Genomic DNA, 18,325 nt, shown 5'->3' with positions numbered 1-18,325 from the left:
GGTTCCAAGCTGGTGCTCTGCCTTCCAAGTCGTTCAACTGTCCGTTCTGGAGTTGGGGTTATTCTTTCTCCACCACCTGAGGAGATGGTGGGGCAGCAATAGTGAGGAAGGCAAGAGGAAGTTGCACTTTTGTCTCTGCCCATTTCTCAATAGCCCTTTCTCTGAATAGCACAGGTTGGGCCCAGCAACACTGTCAGGAATTACCATTGTCCTGTCAAATTGCCATTAAAGTCAAATTATATGCTTTACTTTGCATTCACAAGACACAAACGTGAATCTTCAGTGTTTTTATGGAGAGCCACCTCCAAAAGCGCTGTCAAATCACATACCACATTAATCAGTAATTGACCAGGAGGGATGCTGAAGAGGACATTGATGGGAAAATTCAGGTTGTCAGAGAGAGGAGCCTGTTCCCCACAACTGTTGAAGCACCTCTGGAAGCAGTGACTCAGGTACAGGTTGTTTTGGAGGAGAAGCTGGCTGTTCCCCTAGAGCAGTGGTGGGGAACTTATGGCATGCATGCCACAGTGGGCACACTGCCCTCTCAGCACGCGAGCCAGGTCACCCCAGCATCACCCCAGCAGCCAAGCATTGGCTAACAGCACACAGAGGGGCCATGCACATGCTTGGAAAGGAGTAGCGGCGCCAGGTGATGACATCACAAGCTGTGACTCATTAGCCGTGACTCGTCCGAGCTTTCACATGGCTGGTCAGTGCGCTGCCAAGGTTATATATATTTGCTTGGACTGTGTGTGAGATGTTTTTTCTAAACTAAACCCTCAGTTTTTAGGCTTAATTTGTTTGTGATAAATAAGTGGGTTTTATGTCACAATTTGGCACTCGGTTCCTAAAAGGTTTGCCATCACTGTCCTAGAGTAAGATGATTCCTTGCCTCAACCATCTTCAAGAGGACTCTCCCCCACCACCATACAAAATCCAGGGCCTGCAGGAGACATTACTAACTTGCAAGTGTGCATTAATATATGGTAAAATACAGCCTTTTCAACTTCCATGCTTACTCACTCCAGGGAGACTACAATTCACCCACAACTTTCCCTGAAATTCCACTGTAATACCAGTTGGCTCCTTTCCAATGCTGAAGTAAACACCATTCCTTTCCTGTTCCACAAGGCATATTCTCAGAGTCAACAGCTGTCTGACCTTGGCAGAATATTCCCATAGGACAAATTGTGAGTTAAACCCTTGTACTGAGCAGCATCCCTGTGTGTTTCTCTTTCCAAAAGTGGTGCTACTGCACTAGCATTTCCATAATGATATATTCCACTGATTGACCCCACCCCAAAACCCTGCTTATTCTATTATAGTTTAGAATAAATGTGTCTTTGGACCATACTACACATGCTAATTTGCCAGATTCTACTGATACCTTAGGGAAGACGCTAGGTGTACTTGGCAGGATTATGTGTGCAGAATTCCAATTTTTAATGGAAGGCTATTCAGTCCACCTGCTGAAGTGGTATAGTCCAGACACTTATTTGTCCATCTAAGTGAGAAGGCAAGCTAATTGTGGGTAGAGCAAAAGATACCAGCTCTCAACACTACCATCTAATTACACAGTAATTCTACTTCATTGTATGAAGTGGGAGAAGCATACAAAAGCAACTGATGAGTGCTTTAAGAACAGCACTTTCAGAGCATATTTGTATATCTGTTTCACCATGTGTGAGCACAATAGGCAGGTGCAGTTGGCTGCATTCCTTAGATGTTACACATGAAACAGCTCCATGGAACTGTTGAAAAGATCTAAATTTGCAGGTGTAAAATTACCACACTATATACAGAGAACTTCAGCTATTGGGTAGTATAGAAATGTAATAAAATGAATAATAATAATAATCCACATAGATTATTAATTATTTAGAAATGGTAAACAGAAAAAGCAATAAAAACAAAGATTGTTTCAAGTAAATTTAGGTATTTTATATTTTGTTCAGATTAAGGAACAGATTAAAACTACTAACAACAAAATCATTACATCAAAAGCGATTTAATGAAATAAATTACATCTAAATAAAAACAAATATAGTGTTTAACAGCAATATAAAACAAATTTTAGACTTGAAGATGCATTTTCCAGCGACAGCTTAAAATAATTAAAAATGATTCATGCATTCATTTTACCACTGGTTGAAAAATGGTATCTGAATATGATCCCAATCTGTTAATGAATTAGGGTCTACTGTGGTCAAGAAACACAGCGATTCAGAAATCTTGCAAATACATGGGTTAGATATTGATGTTGATATAATAAATGGCATTTGTCAAAAAGTGCAAATGCATGAAACCACAGTACTGTGTCTTCTTCATGTTGCTGAGAGTTATAGTCTAAATTAACTTGATCTACCATTTTCTGTAAGATCTTCAAATAAACCATTTTATCTAGCCATTTTATCTAACCATTTCATCACTCAGTTATGAATATATGATTCTTTTCATCATGTGTTATTCCAAACTAATGAGAAATTGGGTCCACATCTTTGAGAGACAAAAAAGTCTGTAGTTTGTGATCAAAGTCAATAGGTCGATTTTGAGGCTCTTTGTATTTCTGTGTCATTTTGATTCCCAGGTACGGGATGAGTTCACAATAATCTATGAACCGTTCCAACTTATTCTTGTACTTCTTCCGTATGTAGTCAGAGCTCTTAGGGTTATATGCTGCAGAAAAATAAATAGCATTGATTGTTTCATACCACCTGTATCCCGTACTGCTATGGTCATGATACCAACTAATGCATTTTGGAATGATTTACAAAAATGGTAAGGGCCTACCAAATCCAGTCACTGGATTCATATTTACACTGTTGTTACAAATTTATATTTTAGTTACAGTGCTTCACTCCTTTATCCTATTATAATCCATGGTCCAAACTACACATGATGGTGGTAGATCTTTGTTTATGAACATATGATCACTCCATCTGTGTACAAACAAGAGGAGAGGTGAACATAAAGACCCATGTTGGATCAGACCAAAGGCTTATCTCAGAGGTCCAACATGGCATCTTCCGAAACCTCCAGTGGCACCTAGGAAATTCTCCCTTAGCTGCCCACTTAAACCTTGGAAAATGCTAGGGCAATCTTCTTTCTCTTTATAGCCTCTATTACTTTGCCTTGCTATTTCCCCCTCTTTTTCAGCTTGGAACCTTGCGATTTTTTCCTCTCATCACTTTTGATTGGCCAGACCCCCACAGCAGCCAGCTACATCTACCATGAGAGACATTATGTGAAATTTCTTGAGTTCCTAAATGTGCTCACAGGTCCAAAAACGGTAGGGGATCCTGGCCTATTTAAGGTAGCATTCTGTTTGTATTGTGACAAACTAGATGCCTATGAGAAGCCCACAACAGAACACAAATAAAATAGCATCCTCTTACTTGTATTTCAGGCAATTGGGATACAGAAGTAATACTTAGTGATCAGGATTGCTAGCCTTTGATCATGACGGCTAGCTTTTTCCTTCATGTATTTCTTCTTTTAAAGTTGGCGAAGTTGACAGCCATCAAGTTCAAAACAGTTCAAGTGGGGGTGCAATTTGCAGGACCAAAGGGATACACAGGCAAGAGATACTACATTGTTCTCATAGCCACAGGATGCAGAACCTTCTGCAGCCCTGAGTCTTCAAGCACTTTTTTCCCAACTGGGATTTCTTCTGGTATCGTAAGAACAGTGCCTGGAGGGATGAACTGAAGCATTAAGACTACTGGATAAAGGCAGGGCTCAGCAGTCCCCTGCTCAAGCACTCATGGTGCCCTGAGTTATGACAGATATTATTGTTGTCAAATCCATTATATTGGTTTTTTACTATGATGTTTTATTCATTTTAAACTGGTTTTACCTATTGTAACCCACCAGAGAGCCCTGTGGGCTAATGTGGCAGTACAGAAATGTATTAAACAAATAAACTGCATTTGCCAATACTTTGCACATTAATTGGATAGACCCATGTTTAACGATATGGCCTATCACTATTATTTGGCATCATTATTCACAGTGATTTTGGTTCTGTTAGCACATCTGGGGACTTGAGAAATTGCTGTGGGTACCACCAAAAATGACACTCAAGTGGTTGTGGCTTACCATATAATGGCTGTTATAAGGCCTGGTTAGTCAAAAGGGAACTAAACAGGTGTATGTGAGGGGTGAGAAATCATGAGGTTAGAAGCTGGAAGGGAAGGAGAAGAAATAGCAAGTCAAGTGTGACACAGTGGAAACAAAAAGCAAGGCTAAACTGGGAGACAGACTACCCTAACATTTTCCAAGGTTTTTCTTACAACATTTTTAAGGTGCAGGGAAGGAAAACCATGCTGGTATCGTTAGACGTTCTGTGGGCATCATGTTGAGGACCTCTGGTTCAGCCTGTATTAGGAACGGATAAATTTATTACAGCTCTAAACCCATATCCTTTGATACAAATATAATAAAATACACAGAATACAGATAAGCTTAGATGGGGATATTTTACTGTCTACTTCCCTATTTGCATTTAAGATAAAGGCATTTAGCTACCTAGCTCAATAAAGGAGTCATCAGCTGAACAGAAAAGTATCAAAGTTTCAGAGTATCTTTCAAGTAGAGTTCTTACTGCAACTACTCTCTAGGCTCCCTAAAAGATGACCAAAAGATTCTCTTCAGTTCCACAAAGATAAATTTGCTCACTAATGGCCAGTTAGGAGACTAGCAGACCAAACATGCCCTGCTGTATTTGTTAAACAGTTAATATCAGCAATTATGAAACACTGAGGATTTTATAATATCAAGATTCACAGTAGTAAACATATATTTGCTTTCATTCATCTAAAGTCAGCCTTTCCCTTCATTCCAGGGAAATTGTTATGGTCTAAAATAAAAGCTGTACAGATTAATGTTTATTACGTATATCTTATCAGATGTTGTACAACCAGACTTATAATCAAATTAGATCGGGCAGCAGCAGCAGTATTTTTGCATCAGGAATGATGCTGCATTTATCATCCTTGCTTGCATTTTAGCTCTTTTACAAATCCATATATTCTTGAATGATCTGGCCCCTGACATTTGTGCTGATGTGTTCTAGTCCCAAATACTAGAATGTGATATGTTTGCCAGAGTTAATATATACCTGCCTCTTTGACATAGATTTCAGTATAAGTAAATATTGTATCAGTATCTATGTGGATAAAATAATTAAATTAACAAGCTCATATACTGAAATTAATATATTATTTACTTAGCTCATCCTATTACAGTACTTATTTTACTTGTACCTTTTAAATGGTAGGCTATGAAGAGAAGAGCAGTCCTTTTCACACTTAGGAATGGAAATTTAGGCTTTAAACAGCCTACTTCATTCATTGCTTTTATCAGAGCTGTTGCCACGCCCTATAAATATAAATATATTATTAATGTTAGTGGGCCAATATAATCACACCATTTCAGAAATAGTTTTATGTTTGAATATCTTTAATAATAACACATAATAACCTGCTCAAGGTATCCAGTCAAAGGAAGAGCTGTCAGTAATATTGGCTCTTTTACTGGGGGAAGTTTATGTGGAAGTGTCTGATTCCAGTATTTTTCTGGAAGTCTAAGAATACAAAAAGTACGTGTTTACAACACAAGCACAAAGTGATATTTAAAAGTAGTACTAATGGCAATATATTCAGTACCTCATAAACTTCTGAAGTTTGTCTTCACATTCAAAAATGTATAGCTTTTTGCGATAAAGTACAGCATATTCAATATTCCCAGGTACTAGTGCTTCATACCTCAAAAGAGATAGTGAAACAAAGACATAATTATCACTACCACGACTATGTTAACACCTTTCCTTTTTATTTCAGCTTGTGAAAGGAGACAGTTCTTTAGGTAGGCTGGTCCTAAGTCATTTAAGGTTTAAAGGAGATGTTACAGCAGGCTTCAACGACATGGACATATTGAGATAAATTAATGCGTTCTGAAAACAAAATAACCTCTAGATGCATACTCTTAGGGTCCTCTTAGTACTCATGCCAGGTTTCAAAACTCTGATAGTCTTGATACATTAGTGCCAATAGGTGAACAGACAGATACATATCTTCTACTATTATTATGAGTTGCGAAAAGGTAATGTTTGAAAAGTCACCCTCCACCACCACCCAAAAAGCTCAAAGAATAAGAAAAGGCATTATAGTTTCCCAGTTTGGAAAAATAATATTATTATTGCATACCGCATTTTTCAACATTCTGTTTTAATAGAAATATTTAGCGTTTACCTTTGCTTCCCATCTAGATAAGTGACTGGACAGTATCCTTGTATTTCGGCTTGCATAGGGAATAAAGCCTTCACATCTGCTACAGTCAGTTTCTTTGGCAGCTTATTTGGCAGTGGAAGAGGATGTGGTGCTAATGGCGGAACATATAATTCTGGAGCATCCAGGAATTTCTGCATTAAAAGAAACCATGTTTATGGGAATATAGTTCAATTGATTAACAAAATGCTCACAAAGTTATTGGAACTGACTTTTCCCCTTTTCTATAGAATAATATATCATATACATATTAATGTGTATTAGGTGCTCTGCAGAACAGAGACATAAATGTTTCTCTTTGGTGAACAGGATCCAATTAGCAAGGGAAAAAGGAGGATGGCATCATGTTCATAATTGCTTTTAGTGAAGGGAAACTTTGAGGGCAGGACGGTGATTTGAAGCTAACACACATGATTAGGTATCACCATCCTTCCTCAAAATCATCTTCATTGTTTACTACTTTTTGAAGTGCTGATGGGGTGGTTTGAAAAGGAGTGCAAAGATTTGAATTGGAACGATTAAATTACAAGAAGAATGCCCTTTCACCTGGTATCATTTGGACAACAAAGATTAGTAAAAAAATACAGTTATAGCACAAAACAAAGCTAAAACATCATTGTAACACATTGCTAGCAATCAGTTTCTGTATGACAATTTTTAGCATTTTAGACAATGCTTTACAATCTATCCCAGAGCTTCAGAGAACCTTATCTCAATAAACAGTGAGATTGAAAGAAAGTGGCTAGTCTAAATCCACTAAGGGCACAATATTATGTCTGGTTAGACAGGAAAAAAGTCCTAAAACTCCCTGCATTCCCCAGCTAGGATGGCTTTCCAGGGAGCTATAGTAGGACATTTTCCTGACTACACATGTAAAGAATTGCACCTTAAGAGAGTTCATGGCAGAAATGAGATTCCAACAAAAACTTCTGAGCTCACACTCTTAATTATTACAAGACACCATTTTTTAGTACTTTGCTTCAATATTCCCTGTGCCAGCACCTGTTTGCTTTCCAAATCCATTATGTATGGACTTTACTTATTTTGATACTTACGTCCAATTCCTCCTGCCCTGCCATTTTGTAGTAATGTCCTCGAAATTCTGCTGCAAATTGCAGAGAAGGAGACACAGAACAATCAACTAGCTCTCCCTTTTCTGCAAGGCTGACAGGACAGTATTGCCCAAACTCTCCCAGACGAGATAGCAGTTCTTGGGGCATGATACACAAATCAGCAATGCTGGATGCTTTTCCTGTTAAAAATTGGGTACAATGCTGATATGTTTCAGTTGCAACACTGTATCTGGAAGATTATACTTGTTCTACAAACACATGAAATGCAACAGCTATATGAAACAAATAGCAACAGCAAATTGCATTTACAAATAAGTTATCAGTAGGTTAATCTGATGAACTTGTGCAGATATTAGAAGGTTAGAATGTTATTTCTAATTGATTCTGGCCTTTTTGAAGCAACCCCCCCATAGAATATAAAGGGCTCCCAGACATGATTAATTTATTGGCATGCTCTGCACAAGTTAGTTATACCAGCAGTATAATCTTTCATTAGGTGCTGAAGAGTTCTATTTGCTAAATTAATTATTTATCAAGGTCACTAAGTTATACCTAAGTTTTGACAAAATTCTGTGTTTAACTTCAGCTAAAAAACCAAATCTGGGGTACACCCATCGTCTTATGTCTAGGTTCAATAAGTAATTATATATATATAGAAAACATTTGTATGCTGCCCCATAGACCAAAGACCTTCTGAGTAGTTCACAGTAAAGGTGAAAAACAATCAACGTTAATCCATAAAACAAATTTAAAACTATAAAATCTGATATATGTATATATAAAGAGAGCATAAAATCAGTTGTACTTTACTGAGTATTAAAAGCCTGAGTTTCTAGACAGAAAACTTCTAGTGCTACTAATTAGAAGACGCTATGCAGATGAATTTTTTCTTTTCAATGGATTTTTCTTTTTTGTGTGCAAAAAGGGGGGGGGAGAGAGAGGGAGAGAGAAGGTGCAGTAGGAAAACATGGAAAGGTTTCAAATGAAAGACAATATTAATGGGACCCCTATAAGCTTTCAGGAATGAAGCAGCAGGATTTCACAATAAATCTTTGTCTAGAACAGGGGTCTCAAACTCAACTTACCTGGGGGCCGCTGGAAGTAGAGTCCAGGTGAGGCTGGGCCGCATCAAGTATTCCACCACGGCGGTGGTGGTGGGCCGCTCATCCCGCGGCCGGCCCGGGCGCTGCCAGCGCTTTGAAGGCCACAGAGCCCCTCCCCCATGCCCTGCCCGTCCCGGCAATTGGCCTGTGGGCCGCGAGTTTGAGACCCCTGGTCTAGAAGCACCCTTAAGACTTTTCTAGATGAGGCTTTTAAGCCACCATTTTACCAGGGCTTCTGTTTCTACATCTTCTGTGGGACCAAGATAGAATCCTTTACAGGTGTGTTTTTTTTTTTGGGATGGGGGTAGGGGGGATGTTTCCTTTCTATGACTTTCAGTATATTTTATTAAGCTACTACTAGATGGCACTGTGATATAGCAGAATTGCACAAATAGTCTTTTATGCTTCCATCCAAGGAACTACCAAACTTTCCTTATTAGGAAAAGCAAACATATGTTATAATGCCTACAAAGAATGGGAGAAGCCCTGGAGTGTTTTAAACACTTTTAAAACATAAAAGTGAAAAGTAAAGTACAGTAGTACCTTGGCTCATGAACTTAATCCGTTCCAGGACTCTGTTTGTGACCCAAATTGATTGTGAGCCAAGTCAAATTTCCCCATAAGGGTCAATGTAAATAAGGTTAATCTGTTCTGCAACTATTTTGTTTACTCACAAAAATTTGAAGTAAAGTGACAAAGAACAACAAAGATCACAGACATCTCCCCCCCCTCCCCGTGGAGGGAAGGCAGGTGCACTCATGATCGCCACCCGATGTAGAGTTCGCAACCTGCAGCAAAATTTTTATGAAATTTCTGTTCGCGACCTGATTTGGTCATGAACTGAGGCGTTCGTGAGCTGAGGTAACACTGTAAAACCTGGCAGCCGTGCAAAGATATATAATACAGAATTTAAAATACATGAAAATAAAATTCCTGGGAAAATAAGGTCTTTACCTGCCACCGGAAAGAGTAAAATGTAGGGGCCAGGTATGCCCCCCACCCCCAGGAAGTTTACTTACCTAGTTTCACACTCTCCTCCCTTTGCAAAACACTTAGCCAAAATGCAGTGCTTCAGAGGCTGATGTGACATTCCAGCTGTTTTGTATATTGATGATTATTTAAAGTATATCTCTCTACCACTGTGTGTAGTCTGTGCATGCGTGTGCATGTGCACACATGCACATGCCCAAGATGGCATCAGGGAGAAATCACTGTTTTAAAATTCTGGTACATCAGAGAAGTTTTTATTTATTTTTAACCAGGTATGAGGGGAAAGGACATACACAGTCAGATCTTGGTAATTTTTCTTGTTAAGTTATAACTAAATATGATAGTTCTCTTTGGTAAGTAAAATATAAGAGGTTATTAATTTCCTGTGAAAGATCTGAGCTACTATTTTCAAGCTTCAAAATTACTTTTGTTATTTTCAGGTAAAATACAGTAATATATTAATACACCTCCCCCATTTTTTTACTTGCCTTGTCGGATTTTTTCCAGATATGTCTGGATTTTTTTGGTTTGAGTTTGAGTTTCCTCCAGCACTTTGTCCCAGATCCACCACTTGCTATGGGATGCATCGATCACATACCAGTTCTGGTGCTGCTCCTCATAGTAAGGTCTGATTTCTTCCGTTTGTGCTCTGTAACATGAATTCTTGACAGAAAGGATATGGGAGCTGTCGTGCATTGGATAAGGAGGTCTGAGAAGACAATTTAACGTGCATTATTAATATAAAGCTTAACTAGACTACCTTTGAAAAACAATTCTACTACATATCATATTGGTATATATTAATTGTCAATATGATCTAATAAAGTAATAAAGACATCCAAGTCCCTGGATCCTATTATTATTGAGGGATACAGGCAGGCAATTAAAGGAGCAAATTCAGGAGTTTTCATCCATTCTACAATCATTACATAAGAACAAGTATTCAGAGAGAGTGATTGTTTTGTTGTAAAAAATCTGAAATATATTCAACTTTAAAAGATTTACATTACTATAAGAATCATTTTACGGGGGTTATTAGTTTATATCCTCACTGGTTTTGCTACCTTTCAGGGCTTTGTTTATCCAACAGTGCTCTTCTGAAAACTTCTTTCACATCAATATCCAACTCAAATATTTTTACTGGAATTATTTTCATGTCTTCCAAGAGGCCTACTTGTTTTCTTGTTACAGGGTACCCATCAATTACAAATCTGTGGGTCAGAGGGAAATGAACAAAATACGGATTTGGAGTTATATTTATTTTTGTACAATATCAGTTCCAGTATTGTTGACTATTGCTAATAAGGCATATAAAATAGGTCAACAGGAACAATAAAACACAGGCCAGCACAGCTCCTTTTATATTCTCATATATAGGTGCATTTTGTTTATGACACAGAGGAGGAGAAGAAAATATGTGCAATTATATATCTAGAGCAACCCTAACTCATGCTCCAGATATTGTTATCAGTTCTGTTCCTGGATTAGTGCTTCTGGAGAATCTGCACCCACCGAGGCCATGGCAGGCTGCACTAACAAATTATATGCGTGAGGAAGGAGATGCATTCATACTACTCCTTCTGTAGCGACACTTAACTGCCATCTAAAGCTAAACAAGTAACTAAAAGACACACAAATATTGTAGGCAAGGGTGAGGTCAGAGAATGGGGCAAGGCTGGAATTTACACAAAGAACCAGTGAAACCAAAAACATGGGGAGAGAATAAATCATTCACAAAAGGACTGAAGACTCATAGAAAGAAAAAAATGAATGAGAAAATCTGGGGGCAAGAGCTAAAAAGCAAGCAAGGTGGAAGAACAGAGTTATGGATATTAATTTTAGGAAATACACAGGAAACAAAGGGTTTGTTGTTGAACAGGCTCTTTGTAAAATTTGAGTTCCAAAAATTAGTAAGAAGGGACTAAAATATTTGCTGTTGTCATACTACATATTTCAATCCCATGTTCTTCAGTACCATGTCAAAGGATAGGGTTTTGTGCTAAAGTTTTAACACAAAGGGACACCTTGCTTCTCTGTTTCATTGTACTGCATTGCTGTGGCCATATACATGGCTATGCTATTAGTTTAGGAAGCTGCTGTGCCAGAAAACCTTTAGGGAGGAAGGCAGGCAGGCAGGCAGGCAGGCAGGCAGGCAGGCAACTTGAAGCTAGCAAAAACACTGTAAGATTTCTTTGAGGGAAATGGGACAGAGAAACACAACTGCCTGCAGTATTTGTTGGAACCTGTTTTGTGCTGGTGAAATGAACATTTCACGAAAATGAACATTTCTCACCCTGAAGTGTTACATGCAGTATCCATCAATGCAGTATCTAGAGCCCTGACGGCAAGTTCATCAGGAGCAGTCAGTCCTTTATGAAGGTGCCACTTCAGCACAAGTGCTAATTCAGTCTCGGGCTGATTGTTTAATACTGAACGTATGGCATCTCCCATTGAAAGGCGCATTAATCCATATGTACTTGCAAACCTTTTGGCCACTGCAAAACATTTGTTACAGATAAGAAACATTTGAACACATCACTGCAATATAAGCAATATACCCATTTATGACTTAAAAGTCTGCAAACATAGGAGAGGAAAAACTCTACCTGTTGTCTTCCCAGATTTTGGAGGCCCTACAATTGCAATTTTCACTGGCACAGTGGGTTTAGGTTTAGGCTGGCGGAGATAATGAATAGGATTTTTCATAAATGTTTCTCTATTTTCCTTGCTTGTAAAGAAATAAACACAGTTTCGATGAATAACCGGAAAGCTTGGAGTATCTTCACTTTGAAAGGGTTTGATTGCATCTCCTTCACTTAGCTGTAATAAAAACAGTGTTATTGATGTCCAGAACAATTGTGGAAAATGTACATCTAAATTCTACCACAAACCTTTAGTTTGTAAGAACTTAGCAAGGTTCCTCCTTCCTTCAGTTAAATTACTTTCAGCTAGCACAGATAATGATTGAGGAAAAACTGACAGCCACAATTGCAACTGCATATATCATTAAAGTATGGAACTCTTTTAGTGAATACGTTTGCTTGAAACCTATTACAGGACTAAGAACAGTGTTAATGTAATAAATTACTAATTCTTTTTAATAGTGAACATGGGTAGTCAAATACTTAGAAGTTTGGAAATGAAGTGGGGCCATCTATGGCAGTAGTTCCTATACACTTGCAAGTTTCCCATGGTATGTAGAAGTAGGAATCTGTAAATTAAGGGAATTAAAGCAAAGACAACCTCCCCACACACAGATCACACCCACCCACCGAAATGGCTCAAAAAGGACCTGTTTTAGGGTTGAAGCTATACAAATAAGAAAATTTAAGCAGGGTAGAGTAACAGTTCTGGAAATTAAATACTCTGGAGAGGAAATTCTGGATTTATACTGAAAGCCAAGGGCAATAGCTCCTGTCTTTGCTACTCTTATTTGGAGAAGATACAGGACTTCCCAACAGAGTTCTGCAAAAATCCATTATTTTCTATGGGAAGCTCTAATTTTCACCAGGGGGTGTAAAAGATGAAGGTTAAAGGAAACACAAGTCTGCCAAACTGCAAGTCTGACCATTTTGTTTATGCTTAAGAGATGTTAAGACACAGAATGCCTGAGTATCACTGAGGGAAACAGAAAAATGGAGAATGGGCAGAGAGGCAGTCTGTTTAAGCCCCTAACATGGGTGATGGAGGTCTTTCAGCCTGTGGGCTAAATTCCATTTTGGAAAAACCTTTTTTTTTGGGGGGGGGCACATTCCAGTAGGCAAACAGGTGGGCCCAAAAGTGAATCTTGTCATGCTGAACACTCCAGAAGAACTTGGGTCTTTTTTTGTATTGCCTGAGGTTTATCGTATTATTCTTTTCCTGGAGGCAAAAACCTAAAATGGCAGCAGGCCATAAAAGAGTCCTAGTTTGGGAATATTTTAATGAAGCTCCTCTGCTTACAGCAAAGTCAGACATGCATGCAAAACCATGATTTAAATCTAGTCTTACTGACTACTCATATACATCAAATCCACGCTAGTTTCCAGCATGAGAAGACATATGGAAACTACAGGCCCAAGCCATGGTGGAAAGGAGCAGGCACAGTTTTATTTATTGATTGATTAGATTTATATCCTGCTCTTTTAGTCAGAAACACTCTTGTAAAGGAGGCAACACAGGGCAATTTTGTTTCTGCATCAGAGTTCTTGGGTCATTGTGCTGCATTCCTCAGGACCCTTCCATCTTCCTGCTGGTTATGTGTAGTTGCCATATGAGGTAACAGCTGCCAGCTGCCAGCTCTCTCCAGCCAGCAAAAGAGAATTCTGTCAAGGTCAGTGTGGATCCAAATTGTTTTTGGTATGTTCCACTGGCCATGCCAGAGTCCTCTGAACTTCTCAGAAAGCTGACACTACATCTGCTGCAAACAACTGCTGGTAAGGGAAGAAACAGAAAGGCAGAAAGAGTGTCTCAACTCTCGAACCCCACATTCCTTGCACCCCAACTATTGAATTGTCTCAACAATAAGCATTGATTGAATCTAGGCCTTAATAATCAACTCTAGGGTACACATCTGTAACAATAACATATTGCTATTGCAATTGCATATTGCTATTATGTATATGACTTCACCATATTAGCCTTAAGAAATTAGTTTTAAAAACAGTGATGGCTCATTACCTTGATTGGATCCCACTGACCAAAATTGCTTGGATGTTTGTAGGAAAGAGCGATCATCTTGCGTGCAAGTGACAAACTTATTGGATAACATTTCTCAAAAATGCTTTCCCGGGTTTCTACTATGTCCTTCAGCTTTTTATACAACTGGTAGCACACAATGCGAGGTTTTCGCTTGCAACTAATTGTTATTTGGGGTATCAATAATTTTTCAAATTCCTCCTGAGTACAAAGGAGAACATGGCAGATATCATTAATAATGTGAAATGTTACTAGAAATAATCATCCTAAGTACAGCCTTGAAGATAAAGCAACATATTCACTAAAAGACTTAGCAACCTTCTTGTACCTACATGTCATATGGCAGCTCCAGCTGTGAATCTGGCAAGCCATTTATCCAACAAGCAGCAAACTGTGAGGCTATTCTAGGGATGTATCAGTTAACTACTACCAAACAGGAGTCCTTATGTGGTCTGGAATTATAACTTAAGTATCAACATTGCACTATTTTAAATACATTTTAATACATTTTCTCAGTCTATCCTATTTTGAAAAACAAACATTACAACTTTTCTTATGGTAGTTGGAATCATGTACCTAGATCCAGCATCTCCCTTCAAGACCTTCCTCTGAAGAAGGCTTCTGACTGACTGAACAGAGTATTTCTGGTAGTAAATCAGTGGAGGAGCCTATCACTCCTTACCACCTTACCCTATCACTCCTCACCACAAAATTTACTACAGAAGTTTGTGGAATCCTCCACACTAGTGGGGGAAGTGGCACTGTGGGATGCAAGAACAGAGAAGATTGACAGAGATTGCCTCCCCCACCCCTTGATGCTCAGAATGCTTCTGCTGACACAAAAGTAGTTGGATCCAACCTAATATCCGTTATACTGGCTTCTGCAGCAGTCACACAACCAAAAGCCAATTTGCATGGCAAGGCCAAAAGTAAGGCACACACACGCTGGAGGTGTTTGATGACATGGCAGCCCACTATGGGTTTTTTAACCAAAGCTGAGGTTGTACATGCAGCTGTCAGTCTGAATATGCAGCTGTCTAACTTGTGGGTTGTCATATTTTGTGACTTGGATGACATGAGTTATCTGAGGATTGTTCAACCCTTGTGTAACCCATGCTCACTAGTCTGCATGACAAAACAAACTCTGGGCAAGGGTTGCCAATGAAACCTAGCATCCATATGTGAAATGGGTAATATGAACCATTAAGTAGGTCACTACTTAACATGCAAGTTAGCCACTAATTTATTCAGGATATTTGTAGAGTTAAAGGTAGATGACTACAGGTAAAGGATTAGGCAATCTCTTAAGTACTCTGGTCCTGAGTTGTTCAGGGCTACCAGCCTGCATACTACCAAACATGGTCTGGTAGTATGCAGGCAGTCAGTACAGTTCCTTTGACATAGGTGTGACATGCTAGCAATAAGTCACTCCCATTACCAACCTGGCTGCAGCATTCTGCAACAACTGCAGCTTCCAGGCAAATTGGAAGGGCAACCCTACACGAAACACAGTGCAGTGAGGTTATCAATGCATGTATCGCAGTGCTCAAACTATCCCTGTTCAAAAAAGGCATCTAATGTGCTGGAGTCAGTAAAAGGCACCCCTGGCCATTGAAGACACCCATGCTTCCATTGACAGTGTGGGATCCATGAGCACTTCCAGATCACACATTTGGTCCTTCAAGGAGAATGTTGCCCATCTAAAACAGACAAATGAATAAGTTCCTGCAAATGGGAGTCAGTCACCCAGAGCCTCCATTTTGCCAGGATTTAGATTCAGTTTATTGGCCTTCATCCAGCCCACCACTGTGTCCAGGCATTGGTGCAAGGCTTGCACAGCCCTCCAATTCAAATATTACAGGGAAATAAACCTGAGTGTCATCAGCATACCAGAAGCACCTTGCTCCAAATTCTCCAATGACTGTTCTAACCTGCCTCAAATAGGTATAGGAAACTCTGGCAGGCCTGGTGTCCAAATCTGGCCTTCTTTGGGATTCTCTAGATAGCCCCACCCCATTCCCCTAGCCACCAATCATCTGGTGGTTCCCCAGACTCTGCAGTTTTCTCCCCCATTCTAAAATCCCAAAATGTTTTTCCTAAGGCTTAGTTATTGGCAGCATGAACTCTATGCTATAATATGCTGGTATTTCTAGTCCTGTTTGCATATGACCCCACTCATCATTGCAGGTAATCCCCCAAAACTTCTCTGAAATGGAATTCAGCCCTCAGACTGAAAGAGGTTCTGTATCCCTGATACAGATGTTGAAAAGCATTGGTGAAATAGTGTGCTGTGACATCTCACAACCTAAACACACTAGAGGGCCAATGAGCTTTCTGCTGAAACTACTCTCAGAGACTGACCCTACAGACAGGACCAGAAGCACCAAAGAATGTCTCACAAAGTTGACTGAAGAAGAGTCCTAGCGTGAGAGTATCATAAGCTGCTGAAAGATTCAGTAAAAGCATCAAATAAACATTCTCCCACCATTCCTCACTTGAATGGTGGGGGAATGAACCATTTAGTCCCCAAACTTTGTAAAACCAACCTCCTTTAGTCCCATGTTAAAGCAGAATGAAATAATTAAAGAATATGGAAAGCACCTGTACAGTTTGCATATTAGCAATATCTGCTTCATATCTCTCTGCAATTTCATTTTTCATGCGCTCAATTGCATCAGCCTCCTGCTCCTCTTCCTCATCTTCCTCCTCCTCATCGTCTTTTGGGAACTCTTCTTCAAGAATAGCTTCAATATCATCTTCTTCTTCATCATCATCCTCTTCATCTAGGAATTCACCAGCTTCAATCTAAATATGTATATATTTATTATTGCATGATTCCTGAAAAGATTCTGTAGAATAAAACTGATGGTAATACTGGTCAATCCTTATTAATAAAGTATTTACAAATGGATGAGCTACAAAAATGCTGCCATATGAAATATATTTGGAGCTCTAGTCCCTATCGAGGTCATGGGAAACTAATGGGTGCTTCATCTCTGAGCTACTCAATTCATCTAGACTGCTGTACAATGTGAAGTGAGCTTGGGAGCCAGTCAGCATTGCTGTGGGGCAGCAATGTGGGGCAGATCTGTGGGTGTGGATCTGAGATAGGAGCTTTCCATTCTGGTCCACTTCCAGGAATAAAAAGAAGGCCTCCACCTGGCCTCTACTGCAGAAATGGTCTGGACTTCACTGGTGCACCCTGCATGATTCCTGAAGAGGCTTCTATAGGGTACAGCTGATTGTAATGCTAGTTAAATCTTCTCACTTCAGTATTTACATACTGATGAGATAGAGCTATGTTGCCATATGAACCATACATGGAAACCACAATCTAGCCAAATTCAATTCCCTTTGGATTGTGTCCAGATGTAGGTGTGTTCTGTTTCTTCCTGGAGCAGCCTCTTCAACTCCACTCCTTCCCCCAAAGTGAGTCAGGAGTTCCTGCTGAGTGGGGGATATAGCACTGGTGCAAATTCTGCTGCTTTCTGAGGATGGAGAGCACAAGTGCCACAGTTGGCAGACATTGCTCCTGCCCCTCTCCCCCACATCTGTCTCCCTTCCATCACTGCTGGGTGTGTCTCCCTCTTCCCCACCACCTGCCCACTACTTTTGTCTCTATCCTGCCGCACACAAGCCTGGCCTGTCAAACTGCTGCTTTCCTAGATTTTCTCAAGGTGCCATCCTGTGTTTTAAAACTGCTCATTTGTAATATTTTCAGGAACTTCCATCACAACTGTAGCACAGCATTTTTCACTCAGAAAGTCCTGGAGGAGTAAGTTGTGATGCAGCAGGTGTGTAACCTCACTTCTGTCCATTATCCACAGCTGATGCTTTATACTGTTAATGTAGCACTTTACGTTATCTTGCAATAGGATGGAGATGAGAAATTTTATGGGAAAAGGGTAAATAATGCATCTTTCTAGCAACTGTGAGTGGTAGGACTGAAGGGACCTTTCACAGGGCAAGGGTTTTTCCCAGCAGCTGTGGTTGGCAGAAGATATAGTTAAGCTAAGGGTTTCCCTTTAAAAAACAAAATAAAATATATAGGTTAAGATCCAAAGGTACTGCAGTGCTAGTGTTAGCTGACTGTGGCTCAGATAATGAGCTTCTTGTTGCAAAATTTAGGCTTAAATTGAAGAAAGTAGGGAAAAGCACTAGGCCACTCAGGTATGACCTAAATCATATCCCTGAT

At 39.5% G+C, this 18,325-nt stretch overlaps 1 protein-coding gene across 1 annotated transcript in view; it reads right to left on the bottom strand.

Annotated features, from left to right (window-relative positions):
• Positions 1-2,472: 2,472 nt before the first annotated feature.
• AK9 (adenylate kinase 9) overlaps positions 2,473-18,325 on the bottom strand; it is a 53,860-nt gene continuing 38,007 nt past the window's right edge. Inside the window, exons 24-35 of the mRNA XM_044449206.1 lie at positions 16,732-16,935; positions 14,113-14,331; positions 12,060-12,273; positions 11,747-11,948; positions 10,518-10,664; positions 9,942-10,162; positions 7,343-7,539; positions 6,252-6,421; positions 5,667-5,765; positions 5,482-5,584; positions 5,265-5,379; positions 2,473-2,676 (exon numbers count right to left, since the gene is read on the bottom strand). Coding sequence (XP_044305141.1) covers positions 2,474-2,676; positions 5,265-5,379; positions 5,482-5,584; positions 5,667-5,765; positions 6,252-6,421; positions 7,343-7,539; positions 9,942-10,162; positions 10,518-10,664; positions 11,747-11,948; positions 12,060-12,273; positions 14,113-14,331; positions 16,732-16,935 — 2,094 coding nt within the window. The 3' untranslated portion in view covers position 2,473. The remainder of the gene's footprint in view (positions 2,677-5,264; positions 5,380-5,481; positions 5,585-5,666; positions 5,766-6,251; positions 6,422-7,342; positions 7,540-9,941; positions 10,163-10,517; positions 10,665-11,746; positions 11,949-12,059; positions 12,274-14,112; positions 14,332-16,731; positions 16,936-18,325) is intronic.

This window comes from Varanus komodoensis, unplaced genomic scaffold, assembly GCF_004798865.1.
Source record: "Varanus komodoensis strain SLA01 unplaced genomic scaffold, ASM479886v1 scaffold1, whole genome shotgun sequence".
Lineage (NCBI taxonomy): Eukaryota > Metazoa > Chordata > Lepidosauria > Squamata > Varanidae > Varanus > Varanus komodoensis.
Note: the sequence above shows the minus strand (reverse complement) of the source record. Positions and strands in the feature narration are given on the sequence as shown.